This window comes from Odontesthes bonariensis, chromosome 10 (genome assembly GCF_027942865.1).
Source record: "Odontesthes bonariensis isolate fOdoBon6 chromosome 10, fOdoBon6.hap1, whole genome shotgun sequence".
In the NCBI taxonomy this organism is placed as follows: Eukaryota; Metazoa; Chordata; class Actinopteri; order Atheriniformes; family Atherinopsidae; genus Odontesthes; species Odontesthes bonariensis.
The window spans coordinates 33180707-33204454 of record NC_134515.1 but is presented as its reverse complement, the minus strand read 5'-3'; the positions used below and the strand labels follow the sequence as shown (position 1 = coordinate 33204454).

General features: G+C 42.7%; 1 protein-coding gene across 1 annotated transcript in view; it reads left to right on the top strand.

The window, feature by feature from the left end:
- Positions 1-19493, top strand: part of ccn5 (cellular communication network factor 5) — a 29768-nt gene extending 10275 nt beyond the window's left edge. Inside the window, exons 4-5 of the mRNA XM_075475811.1 lie at positions 17351-17592; positions 18801-19493. Of these exons, the coding sequence (XP_075331926.1) occupies positions 17351-17592; positions 18801-19079 (521 nt within the window). The 3' untranslated portion in view covers positions 19080-19493. The remainder of the gene's footprint in view (positions 1-17350; positions 17593-18800) is intronic.
- Positions 19494-23748: the final 4255 nt, after the last annotated feature.

The window sequence follows — 23748 nt, the reverse complement described above, 5'->3', positions numbered from 1 at the left end:
CATGGTCTTCAGCCGGAAAAGGGTGGAATGCTCTCTTCGGGTCGGGAATGAGATCCTTCCCCAAGTGGAGGAGTTCAAGTATCTCGGGGTCTTGTTCACGAGTGAGGGACGAATGGAACAGGAGATTGACAGACGGATTGGTGCGGCGTCTGCAGTGATGCGGGCTCTGCACCGGCCCGTCGTGGTGAAGAAGGAGCTGAGCCAGAAGGCGAAGCTCTCGATTTACCGGTCAATCTATGTTCCTACCCTCACCTATGGTCACGAGCTGTGGGTAGTGACCGAAAGAACGAGATCGCGAATACAAGCGGCCGAAATGAGTTTCCTCCGCAGGGTGTCTGGGCTCTCCCTTAGAGATAGGGTGAGAAGCTCGGTCATCCGGGAGGGGCTCGGAGTAGAACCGCTGCTCCTCCGCATCGAGAGGAGTCAGATGAGGTGGCTCGGGCATCTGGTGAGAATGCCTCCTGGACGCCTCCCCGGTGAGGTGTTCCGGGCCCGTCCCACTGGGAGGAGGCCCCGGGGAAGACCCAGGACACGTTGGAGAGACTATGTCTCTCGGCTGGCCTGGGAACGCCTCGGGGTCCCCCCAGAAGAGCTGGAGGAAGTGGCCGGGGACAGGGACGTCTGGGTCTCTTTGCTCAAGCTGCTGCCCCCGCGACCCGATCCCCGGACCAGCGGAAGATAATGGATGGATGGATGGATGGATAAAAGTGAAGAGTACAGATAAAATACTTTCAGGTGTCATATGCACAGCTAAATAGAACTGTTTTCAGCCTGGATTTAAACATTGTCGGAGTTGAGGCCTGTCTCACATCTTCTGGAAGACTGTTCCAGATTTTAGGGGTATAAAACTGAAACGCAGCCTCACCTTGTTTAGTCCTGACTCTGGGCACCAGAAATAAGGATCTTGCCCCACCTCATTCTGCTGTGTTTGATCAGTTTGAGCTGGTTTCCCTCTCTTCTCTCTGTGATGTAGTGAAATCTCTAAAACCTACAAACTGCCCATTGGATATTGTCCCTGTGTCACGGCAGTCTTTATAACTGGACACACTATTTCAGACACAAACCAAAAGGATCACAGGTGGTGGTGATAAACCAGTTTATTGCCAAGACACGGGTAACAGAGGCGCAGGACAATTGAGATGGACCAGTAACCAGAAGGTGGGGAATGGCTTGGTGAAGCAGAAGGAGGATTCCAGGGAGACCACGGTGGTGCAGGTGAGTAGCTGGGACCAGGAGCTGAAGACAGTGAAATAATAATCAGTAACGTGACGAAAACACTGCAGAAAAGACCAGAGTCAAAGCACAATACCACTGAAGGTAAGCAGACGATCTGGCGACGAGTGGAGGACTGAACCAGGACTTTATGGGTGAAGAGAGTATGTGTAGACGAGGCTCCATTGCTTGCAGGTGTGGTGGTAATTGGTTACAGCCAGTGTTGTTTTCGTCAACGATGACGAAATCATTTCGTTGACGCCACTTTTTTTCATGACGATAACGAGACGGTAACGAGATAAACATAGCTCTCTGATGACGAAAACATGACGAGACGTGTGTGAGTTTTCGTTGACGAGACGAGAATGGACGAAAATGTTAGTGGGTGATCTGTCAGACGTTTAAAATGCATGACATTTCTGCTTATTGTGTGTGTCAATTAAAACCTCAAAAGTATCTGCTGCGGCACCTTAAGGCTCGCCACAGGGATATTTTTTCGAAGGTAAGTTACAAATGCTGTTAACATAATCGATAAATTTCATAGTAAGCTAATACATTAGTACGTTTTCCACATACTCCTGGCGCAAATGGGCTGCTAACTTCAGGCTAAAGTTAGCTTTTGTTACGCTAACGTCAATTCATTATGTGTGTGTTACTTTAGCAGCATGTTTAGCCATGTTTACATTCAGTGACGGTGTGGTTATCTCTTTGTGTGTACGTTCTGTCAGCACGTAACTTGATATGTTAAACAGGTCGAGTTACTGTTATACGTAGAGTCTGCTAGCTTTAGCCTAAAAGCCACAAGTGACGTTGTGCAGCCCTAACCAGGACCTGTACGTTTAGTGCGCTTACAGTAAAGTTGGGACACACGCACAGTACAGAATGAAAAATCAGAAAGCTTTAGTACAGGGTCAGTTAATAAGCTATGTATTTTTGTTCTGCTTGTTTGATAGTTAAGACCATACTATTTTCTTAACACGGTAGACTATACTTATTTTTTCTTTTTTTTTTTACTAAAACTAGACTAAAACCCTTTTGAGTTCTCGTCGACTATAACTATCACATATAGAAGTGACTAAAATGTGACTAAAACTAATAAGCATTTTAGTCCAAAAGACTAAGACTAAGACTAAATCTAAGATGGTTGTCAAAAACAACACTGGTTACAGCTCCAGACCAACCTCTAGTCAGGACACACAGGAAATCCTGACAGTCCCCCCCCACTAACGGGTCGCCTCCCAGCGACCCCCAGGCTTGGAAGGATGAGCTGCATGGAACTCCCGCACCATGGTAGCATCCAGGACCAAGGACCGTGGCACCCAAGACCGCTCCTCAGGGCCATAACCTTCCCAATCGACCAAATACTGGAGACGTCTTCCCCTCCACCGCACATCCAGCAGGCGCCGAACTGTGACTGCAGGGTGGTTGTCCATGAGCCGGGGGTTCGGCCAGAGGGCAAAGATCACTGTGACGAACAGGCTTCAACTGAGATACATGGAATGTTGGATGGATCCTGAGAGGCCTGGGCAGTTCCAGACGGACAGCAGTGGGACTGATAATCTTCAAAATCTTAAGGGGACTAAGATAACGAGGCGACAGCTTGCGAGAATCTGTCTTCAGCGGTATATCTCTAGAAGACAACCAAACTGACTGACCTGCTTGGTACTGAGGAGCGGGAGTCCGATGGCGGTCAGCTGCCTGCTTGGTCCGGGCAGAGGAACGAAGAAGAGATGAGCGGGCCTTTTCCCATACCCTCTGACAGCGTATTAGATGCTGCTGGATGGATGGCACTGCCAGCTGCTTCTCATGACAGGGAAACAGAGGGGGCTGGTAACCCAGTGAGGCTTCAAATGGAGACATACCTATAGCAGACGAGACCAGGGAGTTGTGGGCATATTCGATTCAGGGAAGGTATGTGCTCCAGGAAGCTGGGTTGGCCGTCACCATGCAATGGAGGGCTGTTTCCAGGTCCTGATTATCCCTCTCTGTCTGGCCATTCGATTGGGGATGGAAACCCGAAGAAAGGCTTGCCGTGGCCCCGATACCCTGATAAAAGGTTCGCCATACCTGTGATACAAACTGAGGTACCCTGTCAGACACAATGTCCTCTGGGATGCCATGTAAACTAATGACATGGTTGGTAAGTAGATCAGTAGTTTATTTGGCTGATGGCAGTTTGGGGATGGCTGGATCAGGTTGAGTGTGAAGGGCTTCCTGGATACAGGACTCAATCTCCCAGGTGATAGGGGCGACAATGCAGGAGGAAGGGAGAATAGTATTGGGTTTGACAGGGACCTCCTCCCAGCTGAACTAGCGAGACAGGGCGTCAGGTTTTACGTTGTGGGAACCAGGGCGATAGGTAAGAGTAAAGCTAAATCTGCTGAAGAAAATGGCCCACCTCGCTTGTCGGGGATTTAATCTCTTGGCTGACTGGATATATGCTAAGTTCTTGTGGTCAGTCCATACCACAAATGGCTGTTCAGCGCCCTCCAGCCGATGTCGCCACTCCTCCAAGGCCATCTTCACCGCCAGCAACTCCCCATCGCCAACATCATAGTTCCGTTCTGCCAGTGACAGCTGTTTAGAGAAGAATGCGCAGGGGTGGAGCTTGTTCCCATCACCGCAGTGCTGAGAGGACGGCTCCCACTCCTGCCTCCGAAGCATCCACCTTCACAACGAATGGCAAGGATGAATCAGGATGAACAAGGACCTGGGCTGTGGTGAAGAGTCTCTTGAGACGAAGAAAAGCAGCATCAGCCCCCGGGGACCACTGAAACGGCACTGCAGAAGAGGTTAGGCGGGTGAGAGGTGCAATCACAGTGCTAAAGTTCCTAATGAATCTTCTATAGAAGTTGGCAAAACCAATAAATCTTTGCAGCTCCTTACGGTTGCCAGGAATGGGCCACTTAGTCACTGCTTCCACTTTCTCCGGGGTGGTCCTGATCTGTCCCTCCTCAATAATAAACCCCAGAAAACTGACCTTCTTGGCATGAAATTCGCACTTAGTGGCCTTAGCATAGAGTCTGTTTTCCAGAAGACGCTGGAGAGCGGCCCGCACATGCTCCTGGTGCTCCTCTAGGGATCGGGAAAAGATCAGGATATCGTCTAGATACACAAAGACAAATCTGTTCAAGAAATCTCGTAATACGTAATTTATTAATGCCTGGAAGACTGCAGGGGCGTTGGTGAGTCCAAAAGACATGACACGATACTCAAAATGGCCCAAAGGGGTGTTAAACGCAGTTTTCCATTCGTCTTCTTCCCTAATCCGTACCAAGTGATAAGCATTTCGGAGGTCTAGCTTAATGAATATGGTTGCTCCGTGGAGTGGAGTAAATGCTGAATCAATGAGGGGCAGAGGATATTTATTTTTTACTGTGATGTTGTTCAACTGCCTGTAAATCAATGCAAGGTCTCAATGTAGAGTCTTTCTTGGACACAAAAAAGAATCCAGCTCCTAGGGGGGACGAGGAAGGCTGGATGATCCCTGCAGCCAGGGAATCCCGGATGTATTTTTCCATAGCCTCGTGCTCGGGTCTGGAGAGATTGAAGAGGCGGCTGGAAGGGTGGGGGGGCGCCAGGGAGCAGGTCAATAGAGGAATCATAGGGCCTATGAGGGGGCAGAGAGAGTGCTTTCGACTTACTAAACACCTGCTGTAGGTCATGATATGCCTCAGGGACACCATCAAGGTTTGGTGGTTCAGGCGGGGGATCTGCTCCACCTGCTGGACAGTAGGCAGATCTCAAACAATTCTCAAAGCAAAAGGTGCTCCAGCTAAGGACCTTGCCACTTGACCAATTTATGTTGGGGTTGTGTAATCATAACCAGGGGAGCCCAAGAAGTGAGTGGCGTGCTGGGTCTGGAAATGATGTGGAAGTGGATTCTCTATGGTTACCAGAAATAACAAGCAAGACAGGCTGGGTGGGGTGTGTAACTCGGGCAAGGACTCACCCATCAACAGAAAGAGCAGTCTGAGGCTCCTCCAAAGGCTCCAGCGTAAGACCTGCTTGTTCCGCCACCTGTTGGTCAAGGAAATTCTCTTCAGCCCCTGAGTCCACCAACGCCAACATGGGTAAAGAGGAGTTACAACAGAGAGAGGCAGGCAACTGAAAACCGTTTGGCTTCCTCTGGGGGGACTTGGTTTGGCCCACCAGTACCCCCACAGTTACTGGTGAGCTTGGTATTTAGGCCGTATGGGGCAGACAGCAATAAAATGTCCTCTTCTGCCACAATAGAGGTCCTCACCTGCCTGGCGCCTCCGTAGCCTCTCCTCGGGAGTTAGGTGAGCCCGACCCAGCTGCAAAGGCTCCTCCGGGGTCCTGGAAGGTAAGAAAAGAGCTGCAGCAGGAGCCGGGCTGGAGGTTGGTAGTGACAGAGGAGGCCTTGACCTGGGAGCAGAAGCAGGAGTCTTCTCCCGAAGACGAGTGCAAAGTCGGTTATCGATCCTATTAGTCAAAGAAATCAAGGCATCCAAGTTAGCAGGCTCATCTCTGGAGACCAGCTCATCCTTCAACTGTTCCTTCAATCCCATCACAAAAGCTGTTCTTAAAGCATCGTCAGTCCAATCCACCTCCTCTGCCAGCATCCAGAATTCAATGGTATACTCAGAAATGGGCCAAGAACCCTGGGATAAATTAATCAACTTCATGGACGCATCATATTGATAATCTGAATGATCAAACACTCCCTTGAACTCCTCCAAAAAATCCTCAAAGCTCAGGTTATGGGCTGTACGGCGGGACAAACGGGCCTCTGCCCAGGCTAGTGCTTTTCCCCTTAATAAACTACAAACATACTGAACCTTGGAGAATCAGAGGCAAAAAATATAGGTTTTAGCTGGAAAACAGTGGAACACTGGAAGAGGAAACCTCTGCACAGACTTGGCAGGCCAGAGTACGGTTCCGGGTCAGGGGCCTTGGAGTCCCTGGGCTCTGAGCTCGCAGGAACGGCGGCAGCTGTGGCGAAAGATGAGGGCTGCAAGGTGAGAAGAGCAGAAATCTGAGAGGTTAGTTGGGATACTTGTTGAATTAAACTTTGGTTGCGTTCGTAAAGAGTCCGAATGCACTCTTTGTGTTGTCCGAGTAGGATCTCTTGCTGGGAAACTGCATGGTGGAGGGGGCTTGGTTTATGGTCTGTGTTTGAGGTGTCCATCTTGTGGCCAGATCGTACACAAACCAAAAGGATCAGATGTGGTGGTGATAAACCGGTTTATTGCCAAGACACGGGTAACAGGTGGGAACAGAGGCGCAGGACAATGGAGATGGACCAGTATCCAGAAGGTGGGGAATCCAGTAGGAAAACAGGGACAGATCTTCTGTGAGGGAGGCTGGTGGCTTGGTGAAGCAGAAGGAGGATTCCAGGGAGACCACGGCGTTGCAGGTGAGTAGCTGGGACCAGGAGCTGAAGACAGGGAAATAATAATCAGTAACGTGACGAAAAGACCAGAGTCAAAGCACAATACCACTGAAGGTAAGCAGACGATCTGGCGATGAGTGGAGGACTGAACCAGGACTTTATGGGGAAGAGAGTAGGTGTAGACGAGGCTCCATTGCTTGCAGGTGTGGTGGTAATTGGTTCCAGCTCCAGACCAACCTCTAGTCAGGACACACAGGAAATCCTGACACCCAGCCAAAGTTTTGAAAGTGGTTTTTAAAACTGTGGGGCCCAGTCTCCTGGTTTTTATTAACTCCTGTCTGAGATTATAAACTGTCCCAGCTGCATTTAAACATGCTGTGGTCAGGCCCCTTCTTAAAAAGCCTAATCTTGACCCCTCAGTGTTATAAAATTTTAGACCTGTTTCCAATCTGCCGTTTCTTTCTAAGGTTTTAGAAAAAGTTGTTTTTATACAATTACAGTCCTTTCTTTAGGATAACTAAACTAACTAGGATAGTTCTTAAGAAATTCCATTCTGGGTTTAGGTCTCATCACAGCACTGAGTCTGCAGTGTTATAGGTGCACAACAATATTGCTCTGTCTGTGGATGCCAAGTGCCCTGTTGTCTTAGTGCTGCTTGATCTCACAGCAGCCTTTGACACGGTGGACCATGCAGTCCTCCTGTCCCGTCTAATTATGTTGGCATTCACGGCACTGCATTGAAGTGGTTTGCGTCTTACTTGTTCAGCAGAACCTTCTCCGTTATGGTTGGTGACCTGTCCTCTTCCAGTGCTCCTCTCTCCTGTGGAGTCCCACAAGGATCTATTCTTGGCCCTATCCTCTTCTCATTGTACATGCTACCACTTGGGTCAATTATAGCCAGGCACAACCTTTCTTACCACTGTTATGCAGACGATTTACAAATCTATCTACCATTGAAGCCAAATAGTAACAGTGCACAATGTTCTTTGTTTAATTGTCTTGCTGATATTAAGTAGGGGTTGGCCCAAAATTTTCTTCATTAAAATGATGACAAAACTGAATGCATTGTGTTTGGGGATACTGTGACGGCTGGCTTTGGCACCTTGTCTTCAAAGCTTAGTTCAACCGTCAGAAATCTGGGAGTGACCTTTGACAGTCATCTGAGGTTGGACAAACAAATTAAAACTGTTGTCAGGACCATTTTTTTCCAGTTGTGTCTCCTTGCCAAAGTTAAAATGTTTTTAAGCCGTCATGACATTGAGAAAGCCATCCATGCCCTAATAAGTTCAAGGTTAGACTATTGCAATGCACTTTATGTCGGCGTCTCCCAGTCTTCTCTCAGTCGCCTTCAACTTGTGCAAAATGCTGCTGCCCGTCTTTTAACCAACACTAACAGACGTGTGCACATCACTCCTGTTCTTAACTCCCTCCGTTGGCTTCCTGTCCTTTATAGAATTGATTTTAAACTTTATTTTTATTTTTTGGGCTTTTTATGCCTTTAATGGACAGGACAGTTGGAGAGAGACAGGAAGCAGTGGGCAGAGAGAGGGGGAAGACATGCAGTAAAGGGCCACCCGGTGCGGGACTCAAACCGGGGCCAGCTGCAGCGAGGACTGTAGCCTCTGTACATGGGGCGCCTGCTTAACCCACTATGCCACCGACCACCCCGATTTTAAACTTTTAATGTTTGTTTTTAAAGCTCTTTACAGCCTCGCCCCATCGTATTTATCTGAGCAGTCTGCAATCTTGGTAGAGCTCTAAGGTCAACAAATCAATTTTTCCTGGAAGTGCCCAGGTCAAAATACAAACACTGGGGTGACCGAGCCTTTTCTGTCGCTGTCCCCAGGCTCTGGAATAAGCTCCCCGTCGAGCAGCGTCTTATTTCTAACCTGGGCCTCTTCAAATCTAGGATAAAAACCTACTTATTTAGGATGGCTTTTAATACCTAGTAGTATGATGACACTTTTATCTTATTCCATTTTGTTGTATTTTATTGTTTTCACTGTTCTTTTATTGTTTTTATTTGTTTTGACATATTCTTCTTAGGGCTGTGACTCGATTAAAAATTTTAATCGAGTTAACTACAGGTGTAGATAATCTTGTTTTGTGTGGTTTATCCATTGTATTTCGATGTTCATCTTTATTTTACGTTTGTGATATGACCGGGATTTTATTTTGAAGGGATGTCACAAGAACGGAAAAGGAAAAACGGAAAAGGGAAATCAGAGAAATATAAGTAAAGGAAAACTTTTGGATTATATGCCATTCTCAGTGTGGGTTTCGGCATTTTGTATATATTCAGCACCCGGTTGACAGAGGCACAAGGTTTGTGTTTAATATTTGCTGACCTTTTGTTGGGATTTAAAAATTAGCATGACGCACATGTTAGCTAGCGCGATGCTAAGTGTTAGCGCTTTGATCAGACGATAGAGCATTTATTTTGCCTGCTATGTAATTCTGATTTCTTATGTTAATTGGAATGGTTAATAATTATTTCAGTTATTTATTAAAAATTCATTATTTAGTTTCATTAAACTATGGTTCAAATGGTTTAGTTTATAACTCAAGTCATTTGTAAAAAGGTGATGTTTTTATGTTTCTTGTCCCTTGCAGCTCTTACGGTGGAAAAGGTTAAAAATGTTAAGAGTATCAAAATAAAAACCATCAGTATGAGAGAGTAAGACCATCATTAAACCGGGGATGCTACAGTAAGAGCTTCACCTCATCAGTTCCACCACGCTGCTACCCAAGTATGACTGCAGGGAATCTGATGTGATAGCCTAAGGTTGTGACACTCACTCAAGAAATGGCATCAGACAACGCATCTCTAGACGACAGAGACATGGACCAGAATATGGACCCTTCTAAGGACAGTGAAAAAGAGGAACCTCGGCGCTCTGCTCGTCCAAAGAACCCCACGGAGAAGATGCAAGCATTTCAGAGGGAAGAGGCTCACAAAAAGGAGAAAGGACTCATTCACTTCTATGAACTATGGAAGGTTCAAGCACGTAAGGCAAGAGAGCAGTTAAAGTCAGACATTACTGAGAGCCAAATTGCAGCTATTGTAGATATACTAGAAAATGAAAGAGACAATGTTACTAAAGTCTATATGGAAATACGAGATTTCCTACCTCCATCCACGGAGACAAGACGTCGCATTGATGCCTGTGAAGCAGTGACTAAGGATATTGTTAAGATTGCCTATGAGAGGTTAGCAGGTGTTGATGGAGAATTTGACAGTGAAGCAGCAAAACAATGTCTTCGTGAACTGCTTAACAGAGACTATGCCCGCTCCATCTACGGATCCACGGCCTCACCCTCAAGTGGACACTCCGCTTCCAGTCATCACTCCATGTGCTCCAATGTAGCAGCAAAAAGGGCAGACGCTGCAGCAGAGTTAGCAGCGAAGGAAGCAGAGTATGAAGTGCTCTTGGAGGAGGAAGAACAAAAGGAAAGGATACAACTGCTAGAGGAACAACAAAGGAGAGAACTTGAAGCTCAAAAACGTGAGTTGGAAAGACTAAAGGCAGTGAAGAATGTAAAAGTTGCACGAGCTAGACTAGTAACCTATAACCAGGAAGTAATGCAGGAAAATAGTGTCCGTTCCTTTGACAGGCACAGCAGAGAACAACAACATGTGCTTCCTCAGCCGTTTATGTTTTCAGCTCCTATCCAACCCACTGGCGCTGCAGTGACAACATCACCTCCCCAGACAGATGTTACTTACCTGGCTCAAGCTGTCCAAGATACTATGACCCTGAACAGGCTCCCAATCCCAGAGCCACCTGTATTCACCGGCGACCCGATTCAGTTCATTGAGTGGAAGGCCTCATTCACATCACTCATAGACAAAAGGAACATTTCTTCAGCTGACAAACTACATTATTTGAGAAGGTATGTAGGAGGTCCAGCTCGGAGAATACTTGACGGCATTTTCTATAGAAGTGATGAGGAAGCCTACAAAGATGCATGGAGTCGTCTCAATCAAAGGTACGGTCAGCCTTTTGTCATACAGAGAGCTTTTAGAGAGAAACTGTCGAACTGGCCAAAAATACAAACAAAGGATGCTGAGGGATTAAGAACCTTTGCTGATTTCCTCAACTCATGTCAAGAAGCCATGTCACATGTTAAAGGTCTGGACATTTTGAATGACTGTGAGGAAAATCAGAAACTGGTGAAGAAACTACCTGACTGGGCGGCATCACAGTGGAACAGAAAGGTCACTCAAAACATGAAAAGTGAACATGAGTTTCCTAACTTCCAGCAGTTTGTTGATTTCATGTTAACAGAGGCAGAGATTGCTTGTAATCCCATAACCTCATTCAGTGCTCTCCACTCAGCAGAGTTGACCTCAGAGAAACGTCATCTGAAAGAAAAAAGGGGTAAAATTAGTGTTTTCAACACCCAGACAGCTAAAGAGACTGAAAAGCGAGAGCAGACAAATACAGGTTTTAAAGCCCCTTGTGTACTTTGTCAAGATAGTAATCATCGTCTTCACTTTTGTCCTGAGTTTAAAAGCAAAACCCTGTACGAACGGAGAAAATATGTAAGGGAAAATAATCTGTGCTATGGTTGTTTGAAGCCAGGTCACAATGCAAAAGACTGCCGCCATCGACACTCATGTGACAGCTGCAAGGGGAAACATCCTACGTCTCTCCATGATGACAGCTACATCAAAGTTAAAACAGTGTCAGTTCCAAATCAGAGCAGCACAGATGAAGGAGCAACCACACTATCTCTCAATGTGGAGACAGAGGACCCATCATCTAACACCTCCATGATCGTGCCAGTATGGGTTTCTTCGATAAGCAATCCAGGTATGGAAAAACTCGTTTATGCACTGCTGGACACTCAAAGTGATACAGTCTTCATTGATCAGGAAGTTAGCAATAGCTTGCAAACAGAGAGACATCCTGTGAAGCTAAGGCTAACAACAATGGTTACAAAGGATGCATTAATCCATAGTGAAAGGGTCTCAGGTCTCAGAGTGAGAGGCTACAACTCCACAGTCCTCATTAATCTCCCTCCAGCTTACACTAAAGATTGCATACCAGTAAATCGAAAACACATTCCTACCTGTGAAACGGCAAGGCACTGGAGTCATCTCAGCGCAATAGCAGATGAAATCCCACCACAGCTAGAGTGTGAAATTGGCCTTTTAATAGGCTATAATTGCTCAAAGGCACTGGCACCACGGCAGGTAATGCTTGGAGGAGATAATGAACCCTATGCAGTTCGCACAGAACTGGGATGGAGTATTGTGGGTCGTACATCATCACACCATGATTTAACGGACATCACAAATATTTGCCACAGAGTTGCTGTCAAAGAGCTTCCTCCAGTGACTCCAGCAGATGCAATCAGAGTACTGGAGTCCGACTTCAAAGACACCTGTAAAGATGGAAAAACTGTGTCTCAGGATGACATCCTCTTCCTGAATTTGCTAAAGGAAGGAATTGAGAAGAACATGCATGGTCATTATGAGATGCCACTCCCCTTTAAAGAGAGACCTTGCCTCCCGGACAATAAGCCACTAGCCCTGGTCCGGCTCAGTCATCTCAAAAGGAAACTGCTAAGAGATGACAAGTACAAGGAACAGTATGTGAAATTCATGAATGAGGTAATTGATAAAGGTGAAGCAGAGGAAGTTCAAGACGGAGGGAAGGAAGGAGAGAAGTGGTATATTCCACACCACGGAGTTTACCACTCCAAAAAACCTGAGAAACTTCGCGTGGTGTTTGATTGTTCTGCTAGGTACAAGGGAACCAGCCTAAATGAACACCTCCTGTCAGGACCAGACTTGCTGAATAATCTGATTGGTGTTCTCATCAGATTCAGGCAGCACCATATCGCCCTGATGTGTGACATTGAAAAGATGTTTCATCAGTTCCATGTGTATGAAGCTGACAGAGACTATTTACGTTTCCTGTGGTGGAAAGATGGCAATCTTGGGACAGAACCACAGGAGTTTCGCATGAAAGTTCATCTCTTTGGTGCAACATCATCACCAGGATGTGCCAACTATGGACTGAAACAACTTGCCAAAGAGAATGAGAGCCTGTTTCCTCTAGGCTCACAATTTATAATGAAAGACTTTTATGTTGATGATGGTGTTGTCAGTGTACCATGTGCAAACAACGCCATCCAGCTGGCAAAGGAAGCCCAGAAACTCTGTGCTAAGGGTGGTCTGAGACTGCACAAGTTTGTGTGCAACGACAAATCAGTGTTGCAGAGTATACCTCCAACTGAGCGTGCAGCTGAGACAACATCTCTTGATCTGGTCTTCAATGATTCAACCCTGGAGAGAGCCTTGGGAATCCTTTGGCACATTGAAACTGACACTTTCAGATATCATGTCTGCCTAAAAGAACAGCCAGCAACACGGCGTGGCATACTGTCTACAGTTGCCTCCCTCTACGACCCGCTGGGGTTTGTATCTCCTTTTCTGCTCAAGGGAAAAAGAGTGCTGCAGGAAATGTGCAGACATGGCACAAGCTGGGACGAACCCCTTCCCAGTGAACTTCAACCAGAATGGGAACGTTGGAAGAATGATCTTCCAAACTTGGGAAAAATTATCATACCACGCTGCTGTGTGCCTGCTGACTTTGGAAGAGTGGTAAAAAGGGAGCTACATCACTTCTCAGATGCAAGCACACAAGGTTATGGCCAGTGCTCATACTTGAGACATGTAAATGAGGCTGGAGATGTTCATTGTACTCTGATCATGGGAAAATCCAGAGTAACTCCAATTAAGGTGACAACTATTCCCAGGCTAGAGTTGACAGCTGCCGTTGTGTCAGTTGCAGCAAGCAACACCTTGAAAGAGGAACTTGGATTGACAGACATTGATGAATATTTCTGGACTGACTCCAAAGTGGTTCTGGGATATGTCAATAATGAGGCACGTCGTTTCCACACATTCGTGTCAAACCGGATACAGAAAATACATCTGAGTACAACTCCTCAGCAGTGGAGATACGTCTCTACTAATGAGAACCCTGCAGACCTTGCGTCAAGAGGTTCAACTGCAAATGAGATTCTCACATCCAACTGGCTCACAGGACCTCAGTTTCTATGGAAGAAGGAGCTACAACCAGCTGTAGATGTCATCACAGAAATGCAGATCGGAGATCCTGAAGTCAAAAGGATCCAGACACTAAACACACAAACAGTAGAGAAAATGAGGCTTATAGATCGACTTTCAAAGTTTTCTTCATGGTCAAAGGTCACTCAAGCTGTCGCTCGTCTCATCCGTTGTGCTAGAGGAGATAAGTCAACAGATCTTAGCCGAGTACAAGAACGAGAGGATGCACAGTGTGTCATTATAAAAGACTTACAGAGACAAGTGTACTCAGAAGAGATAAGGTTGCTGAGTAAGAAGACTCAACTTTCTCCTCAGAGCAAACTTTACAAGATGGATGCCTTTCTTGATCAGGATGGACTCCTCAGGGTGGGAGGAAGACTGAAAAATGCATCTCTCCCTACCACAGTCAAGCATCCAGTGATAATCCCAAAGGATCATCACATTTCCAGAAAAATAATAGCTCATTGTCATGAAAAGGTGCAACATCAAGGCAAAGGTATGACTATTAATGAGCTCAGAACACAGGGATATTGGGTTCAAGGAATGAACAGAGCTGTGGCAACTTACCTTCATCAGTGTGTTCGATGCAGAAAACTCAGAAGGTTCACAGAGGAACAGCGGATGGCAGATCTACCATCAGAGCGTGTGGAGCCATCACCACCATTCACCTACTGTGGAATGGATTGTTTCGGTCCATTTCTCACCAAACAAGGACGCAAAGTGCAAAAAAGATATGGTCTCCTTATCACATGCCTTAGCTGTCGAGCCATCCACATCGAAATGTTGGATGACATGTCAACTGATTCCTTCATTAACGGACTGCGTTGTTTTATTGCCATAAGAGGGGCAGTGCGTCAGATAAGATCTGATCAAGGAACTAATTTCATGGGAGCAAAGAATGAACTAAAGGAAGCTCTCAAACAAGTGGATGCTGATCGTCTGACCACGTTTTTAGCAGAGAAACAATGTGATTTTCTCATGAACACTCCCCATGCTAGCCATGTAGGAGGTGTTTGGGAACGACAGATCAGGACAGTGAGAAATGTTCTTCGTTGCACTCTCTCACTCTCATCAAGCAGGCTAGACGATGCTTCTCTACGAACATTCTTTTATGAAGCTATGGCTATTGTGAACAGTCGTCCATTGACAGTTAACAATCTGAGTGATCCAAATAGTCCAGAGCCCTTAACGCCTAATCATCTGCTCACCATTAAAACTGTCACAGCCGCACCACCTCCAGGCAGATTCATAAGAGAAGATATGTATGCTCGCAAAAGGTGGCGCCATGTTCAATATCTTGCAGAGCAATTCTGGAGCCGCTGGAAAAGAGAGTACCTCTTTAACATTGCCACCAGACAACGCTGGCATGCTCCAAAAAGAAACCTTAAGGTCGGCGATATTGTCTTGGAGAAAACAGATCTACCTCGGAATGAGTGGAAATTGGCCAAAGTTGTGGAAACAATGACAGGTAAAGATGGACTCGTGAGAAAGGTAAAGATTCGTCTTAGAGACCAGAAGACATGGAAGCAGGGACAGTGTTCTGGCAAGCCGTCCATTGTTGAACGTCCAGTTCAGAAGCTCATTCTGCTCTTAGAAACTGTTTAACCACTCGTGTCACAGCAGAATCATATCCTTTACAGTATGAAGTCTTGTTCATGGACATTTTTATAGATGTATGAGTGAAAGATTGAAGGTCATACTAAGTTTAGAAATTATTCGTGCTTTACATTTCATATGCAAAAAAAGGGGGGCACTCATAATTTGGTGGGAGTGTAGATAATCTTGTTTTGTGTGGTTTATCCATTGTATTTCGATGTTCATCTTTATTTTACGTTTGTGATATGACCGGGATTTTATTTTGAAGGGATGTCACAAGAACGGAAAAGGAAAAACGGAAAAGGGAAATCAGAGAAATATAAGTAAAGGAAAACTTTTGGATTATATGCCATTCTCAGTGTGGGTTTCGGCATTTTGTATATATTCAGCACCCGGTTGACAGAGGCACAAGGTTTGTGTTTAATATTTGCTGACCTTTTGTTGGGATTTAAAAATTAGCATGACGCACATGTTAGCTAGCGCGATGCTAAGTGTTAGCGCTTTGATCAGACGATAGAGCATTTATTTTGCCTGCTATGTAATTCTGATTTCTTATGTTAATTGGAATGGTTAATAATTATTTCAGTTATTTATTAAAAATTCATTATTTAGTTTCATTAAACTATGGTTCAAATGGTTTAGTTTATAACTCAAGTCATTTGTAAAAAGGTGATGTTTTTATGTTTCTTGTCCCTTGCAGCTCTTACGGTGGAAAAGGTTAAAAATGTTAAGAGTATCAAAATAAAAACCATCAGTATGAGAGAGTAAGACCATCATTAAACCGGGGATGCTACAACAGGCTTTGAAATTAATTAATCGAAATTAATCGCATTTTAATCGCATATACTTTATCCTTTAGAAAATTAACATTTTCAACAATATTTCAACAAACACAGAACATATCCCTATTTGAAATCTGAATGTAGCATGCATGAAAACACAGTATATAGAATCTTGGATGTTAAGCTGCATTGGGCCCCCGTTGGCTTCCACGCTAGCTGCTACATGTTTAGCGTTGAGGTGATATTTGAGGCTTGATACGCTGCGGTGATACGCAAATTCCTTGTTGCATAATCTGCACACAACCACGCTCTTGTCGACGCTTCCATCCGTCTGTATTTTAAAAAAATAAATAAATAATTATAGTGTGCAATTAAAATGCGTTATTTTTTTTAACGCGCTAATATGTGTGTAGTTAATTAATCGAAATTAACGCGCTAAAGTCCCAGCCCTAATTCTTGACTTTATCTATTACCTGCTGTAAAGCACTTTGATACAACAAAAGGATTGTCTGTAAAGGGCTGTATAAATAAAGTACCTTACATTACATTACATTACATATCATTGTAAGATATTTTCCTAACAGAGGACTTCGCTCCCAAACTGCCGGTTTACTTGAAATTAGTTTTTGGAACTTGGGATATCTGCCTTATCAAGGGCAGCGAATATAGGGAATGACAGAGACACGGCACATAGAGCATTTCCCTCTGAATGCTCAGACAAAATGGCTACCTCTAGCCTCAAATACACACGTACGTGTTGCTTCCTCATGCGACCAATAGATGGCGACATTCACCACAGAACAGACTCAGAATCATTATATCTATGCTGAAGGCACATCTACTAACTTAATTATGGAACAAATTACAACAAACTGTAAGTTATCAAAGTGAAGAATAAAAAATATAGCATGAGGGACAGAACAGACTGAAGAGAAGTTTCGGTGCAATCTGTTGGTTTCCTTAGCTAGGAAATTGTTTTTGAATTGGCTCTATATGAATAAATTGGATTATTTTGAAATTAATTAATTGGATTTCATTGGATTATGATTGCATTGAATTTAACTAAAATTGGCTTGAATTGAACTATATTATTTAAGTGCCTTGAGATGACATTTGTTGTAATTTGGCGCAATATAAATAAAACTGAATTGAATTGAATTGAATTGAATCAGGAGAGCCAGTAAGTAATTTTTGAATATCTAATCACCACATATCTCCAAGTTTCGAATCCCAACATGTTAGCTTGGTGCAACATTGACTGTAGTTACAGTTGAAAATTCTTCTTACTTTTCTTGCTGTTTTGACTGATTTATTTCACAGCCATGAGACCTGAGAGGGTATGGCCAGCTCTGCCTAGGAATCACCCTCTAAGAAAACTGGTCTCACCTGGCCCTACTTGTGTAGAACAGAGCACGCAATGGAGCACCTGCTCCCAGAGCTGCGGGGCTGGGGTATCCACAAGGGTGTCAAACCAGAATCCTGCCTGTAAGCTGCAAATGGAAACTCGACTTTGTAAAGTAAGGCCTTGCCATTCTGTTCAGTCTGGACCAAGGAAACCCATGGTAAGTTTAAAAAAAAACCTGTACCCATGAGTTCTTACTTTGAGAATAATCTCAAATTTTATGTAATCATCCAGTCATGACTGAAAAGTTAAACTCAACCAAATCACAAAAATTGGTGCAGGTTTAGTGTGAAAAGTTTCTCACGTATCCCAAGTATCTCGGCTCCTGAGGACAAACTTTCCAGAGGGCAAACTGTCTTGTGCCTCTGGTCAAAACAACTTTTTACACATAGTAATATAATCAAAGGGGACTCATTGTGGCTTTCCTTATTTTCATAAACTGTTCAGATGTTTACATTACATATAGCCAACAAGGGTTGCAATAAGGTAAACATATTTAAATTTAGTCATGGCAAAAAGCTTCAGACTCCTCTGAAGAAGGACACAATCTATTGAAGACACAGGAGCTAAAATGGCTTTCTTCAACATTGTATTAACTGGGAAGACTGCATAAACAGTCTGTATAAGCGGAATACAAATTATTTTTAGAAGTGAAAAATAATCTATATTCAACCTGCAAAATCACTTTAGCTTTATCCCAGAATATAAATGGAGCTAGAAATGGACATGTCGGGTCCTCTTTTACTTCAGTTACTCAGCTGATTACAAGTATTTCTTAGAGGTAGAGCTGCTGTTTAAAATTAAACTATAAACTGCCAATGAAAATGGCTGGTGCAAAGACTTTAATTATCAGGTCTGGTACTCATGCTTAGAAATTAAAAATACCATTTAAGTTATCCTTGCAATTACTAGATGTTTCAGCACAAATTAATTAATTAATTATTTTTTCCTTCTCTTGAACCATGAACGTTTCTTTACCTTACCCCATTTCTTTTGTTGCCTAACTAACCTACCCTAGCTGGTTTCACTTACCATAACAATTATCTTTCCCTAAATTTAGCCAAATTATACTTATCATGAGTAAATAATGCTCAAGTATGTTGACAAGAATTTTGTGACTGGGTTTTCCAGCATCAAAAACTCTATGTATTTGACTGGCAAACGTGTTTTAGCTGAGAATATAGTGGCTAACTGCAGGGGAGTTTCCAGGAAAACATTGATTTGCTGAGTTTGATCTGCTTTAATGAAGTGGCCCCTAAAAATGTCAGAAAAAGTACTTTTAAAACTAATTCTACCTAATCAACCTCACCCTTGACTAATGTTTACATTGCTTACTGGATGTGTGTCCGTGGTACACTGTTTTCACAGAGGGGACAGCAGAAGCGATGCAAGGCCAGTTATACATCACCTGGGCCCATTCAGCTTGTTCACCAGGGCTGCTACAGCCTTCGTGCCTACCAGCTGCGGTACTGCGGACAGTGCACCGACTCCCGCTGCTGCACGCCATACCAAACCTCCACTGTTCAAGTGACCTTCCGCTGCCCAACAGGCAGACTGTTACAGCGAGCTGTGATGATGATCCATTCATGTGTTTGTCACAAAAACTGCCCCTATGCGCCATATATTAACCCAGCTCTTTTGCCCTGAATGGCATTGGCTCACTAAGAACAGTCAAACTGATTCAAGGGCTGAAAGGTGAGAGACATCTCAAGATGGAAATGAAATGAGAAGATAATCATCTTAGGAAACTGACTTGGGTGAATGTTGATCTATACACAGAGACAAACTTTGCACTCATTCATAGCTCCTATATATATTCTGCAACTTTTTGCTTTTTGACTTAATCCAAAAATCTAAATGATCGCCACATAAGTTAAAGCTTTCTTTACAGGAAAAAGGAATAGGCAACATGTAGGCTGACTAGAAAGAAAGAAGAAGAAATAAAACAATGGGTAAGGGTATATTCCAAAGGAAACTATGGGCTTTTTAGATAATTTTTAAAGATGTGCCCTGATTTGGCTTCTCCTGTGCAATTCAGTTGATTTAACAATTTCTTTAACTACAGAGATGCATATTGTCTTGTATGCACAGCATTGACTTTTTCCAAATCTTTAAGCTGAAGTTATTGTCTGATTCTTGCAATGTATTGTGTCTGGGAAAAAAAGCTAAGCAGTTACATAGAGAAAAATAAATGAATAAATATCATATATAATATTCTTTAGAATTATTCTCTATTTGGATCAGTATAAATCATAAACCTAATTAAAGAACTGTTGAGTTTTCCTCAATAAATTCCAATGTATAAGCAGTATTTTGTACTCAAAGTTTGTACCCACAGAATTATTCTGAGCTTTGTGTGGACAGAAAAGGTTTTCAGACATGAACAATGCACCTCTCAACTTGTACAGTTTTGTTATTGTGTTTGTGGTTGGATGACATTGCACTTATTTCTTAATTTTGTATTTTGTTGTAAATAATTCTGAACAGATATCTATCTTACATTCTATATGTCCTGCATTTTCACTGAATTTGGTGTTTTCTGTGTATGTTTTCATTTGTTCACTAGGATTATGTTATTTTGTATATGATGAAATATTTTGACTTCAGTTTGATATGTGCATAAGAGTAAGTAGTATGCTTCTTTTAACTTGTCAATTAACTGTTTAAAGCTTATGTCTGCAGCACACATTCACACTATTTGAAATAAACATAGCCACACCATCAAGTCATTTGATCGATTGAATCAAGCCAAATTGTTAGTTTTTAAAAATACTAGTTGTTTTTTGTTGATGTTGTCTTTTGATTTACATTCAAGCATTCCATCTACTTCTGAAAGGGTTTTCAGAAGCCATTCATTGCAATGGCTTAACTATCATCATCATCTATGGAACATAAAGATACATTTTGAGGTGACATATTTTGACATAACCCCTGTGGCTTGAAGTCGAGAAAGGTGGTTTGGAAGTGAAAAGGGTAATTTCCCTGACAAGCAAAAGGAAAAAATGTGGGCAATGAAAGAAAACAGAAGAAACTCCTGCTTACTGTACTGACTTGCAAAACATTTGATGGTAATGCTGTCTCTTTCAACGACATAATTCAAAAGTGTTACAGTTTAAAAGAACAAGTTTTGGGACAAATTAAAGACAGAACACCACACAGTGAACATGAAAACACAACCAGTTCGAATCTGTAAACTCCATTTACATTAAAACTTTTTTTTTATTTTTGAAATTCCTGTATCTCATTAGAAATACATCCATTAGGTAGGAGCACTAGTAATAAATGTATACAAAGTTAAAATGCAAGTACAAACAATGAAAATGATTTAACAGGTAATGTCAGAAAAAGATTAAAAAATGGATCTAATATGTAAACATTATCAACAAGATCCATATATATTTTTAAATAATGAACATAAATTGTTGTTATATAAAATCCATCCATCCATCTATTTATCCATTTTCTATGCCCATTTGATCCAATGCAGATTGGCAGGGGGATAGGAGGTCGCAGCTGCTATTGGGAGAGATGCGGGGTACACACTGGACAGTCCATCACAGTGCTGTCTTATAAATTTAAAAAAGACAAAGAATTTGTGAATAATAAAGTACTTTTGGAGACAATGGGCCTCATGCAAGAACATTTTCGTATTTTTATTCTAAATTTCTCTTACTTTTTTCGTAAGAAGGTCTCGTACGAACGCGCCACGTCAGATTCAACAAACACTCTTAAAGGGGAACTCCGGGGCATTTGAAGCGCATTTCCATTGCTAGAGGTTGTCAAATACTGACGGTAGGACACAGACTGGTGCAAATCGGTGCTCCCTGTGAAGCGATTGCGCTGTTTGCGCAGCCTGTCATGCTAACCAAATACGTGGTGGCTAAGGGGCAAGAGCTAAACCTTCCACGTAAAACAACAACTTGCACACTGCAGAAACGTCACACCACTTTATAAACCATCCGACAATAAAGTCACAAGCCTTACCATCAAAACCATATGCATGGTTCTCACATTACTGGCATGGGGACGTTACAAAACAACTTTATAAACAGCATGTCACTTACCTCTTGTCGGTAGGCGCGCGCATGTGAAAGCCCAAAAGAGTCAATGGACGATAATCCCATATACAAAACAATTATCTTCTCTAGAAAAACTGCGTTCAAGTATTTAAAACATTACAACAATACATGCCCAGTAATATTGTTCCAATATTCTAAGGCATCCAGAAGTAGCAAGTCAGCCGCTGGTTACACTTCCCATTGACCTTGTTATATACAGAGTCAAATTAACCTTCAATTAGTGCGTAATTTAAGTCAAACAGAATAATGTCAGCATAATTTTGGGGTATAATGTATATATTTATTTATGTTTGCTTCAAAGTAATTAAATATACAATCCATTAGTCAAGCAAACTTGATTGGAATAACAGCGGACTATTTTACGAAATTCTATGACAGGTCTGGATCACTCGTAAATTCTGTTCGTACCTGAAAGAAAACGTAAAATACGAAAAGATTGGTGAATGCGCAAATTCTCTTAAATCACTCGTACGCACGATTTAAGAACAAATCTTTGCATACGAACGGTTCTTGCATGAGGCCCATTATTTGAAAAGTGTAACTCCAGTAAGCTTCACACTGTTTGAGTCTAATGTCATGGTCACGACCCCTAGGTGACCAGTTCAATCCCACAGAGACATAATTAAGAAATGTCACAGTAAGCATCATTAAAATGGATTGCAATATAATAGTCCCAATCATATTTGGGTATCATATAAATCACAGGCACAACTGATGGTGCCTGAATGAACATGGAAAAAATAATTAATTCTTATGGTATTATTGCATTGTAGCAACTTCCATAGTGATAACTACCAATAAGAAGAGCAAGAGTGTTTGTATTTTTTCACTAGTTTTATTTTTATGTTAAAACAAAGGTGGGTCTTTACAAATGGTGGAAAATCAAGGATCAGACTTCAAGATATGCCAATGTGTTTACAGACAGCTATTCTAGAGGCAGAATAGATTGAAAATTAATAAATACATGTGGCACAGAAACTCTTCGACTTTTATAGTCTCTCTAAGTAAATCTGAGCCTGTCTTTTTTTTTAACTGGCTAATATGCTTCATTGATCTAATAAGATGAGGAAGCATCCGCTGCCTGAATCTATTTAGATTTAAGAAACTCACTTTTTCATGATTATTTGTAAATATAATTTAATGTAATGTAGCCCTGTATAAAATTCTTAAAGGTTACAGTGTATAAAAATTATAATAAGACGTTGTTTCACAAATAATTCATGATGTAAAGAGAAAAAGTTCATGATAAATACAGTTCGAGGTGTTATAAAATGGTTAGTGAGTTCAAGAGCCAATCAGAATGTATTTGATGGGTAAGGGGCGGGACTATTGGTGCAGGTCAGTGAGCACGTATGGGAGAGACACAGACGCTATCAACCAGAGAGCTATCGTCAGAAGTTCTGAGTGAGAAACATTTAGGAGTAATCGAGGTCGACTACCCGTGGTCCTTATATTGCTCTTCTATGTGATCTGCAGAAGGAGACGGACGCTGTGAAGAGAGAGAGATTGAGACGGTTGCTGGTGGATGGACTGCTGTTTATTCTTCCCTGGATTTCGTGTGTTGCTGTGTTTGGACTTGTGACTGCCATCACCCCCATCTGTGAACGCCATTGCCTTATTCCCCCCTGTTATCCACTTTTGCCCCTTGTTTGGATCCGTGAGTATTGAACTAACATGACAATGCACGTGCTTTTATTTTCTGCTCTTGACTGAGTGAAGCGGTCATAACAGTTTTTAGGCCTCACCGCACCCGAGCGTCATTACAGGCCTGCAACGTAATTTTGAGTTTGTCCTTTTTGATGTGGGTCCACATGTGATAAATGTGAATTTATTAATGTTTTATTTTATTTTATATTTATCTTCCTGAGAGTTAACAACCATTTCATTTATTTTTCTGTGTAAATAAACACCTGTTGAAGGTTTCCTTTAAAACACAGCCGTGGTGGTCCTTTAAATTTAATTAGAAAAACTGAAAAAGGTTTAGATTCATTTAAGATATTTTACTGAGATCATAGTAATAATTTTTCCCTGTTTTGGTACGAACTCAAGCCCAGTCTCACTTTAGTAAGTAGTTTATTATCCTTAAACTAGAGATCTGGGTTGCATAAATGGAGGCACCGCTGGGATTATTTATCGTAAATAGGGATTAATCAACATGAAGTAAACATGAGAACTGAGAAAACAAGTGAAAGCCCTGGAGAGTAAAATGAGTGTAATGGCAGTAAAATACACATCAG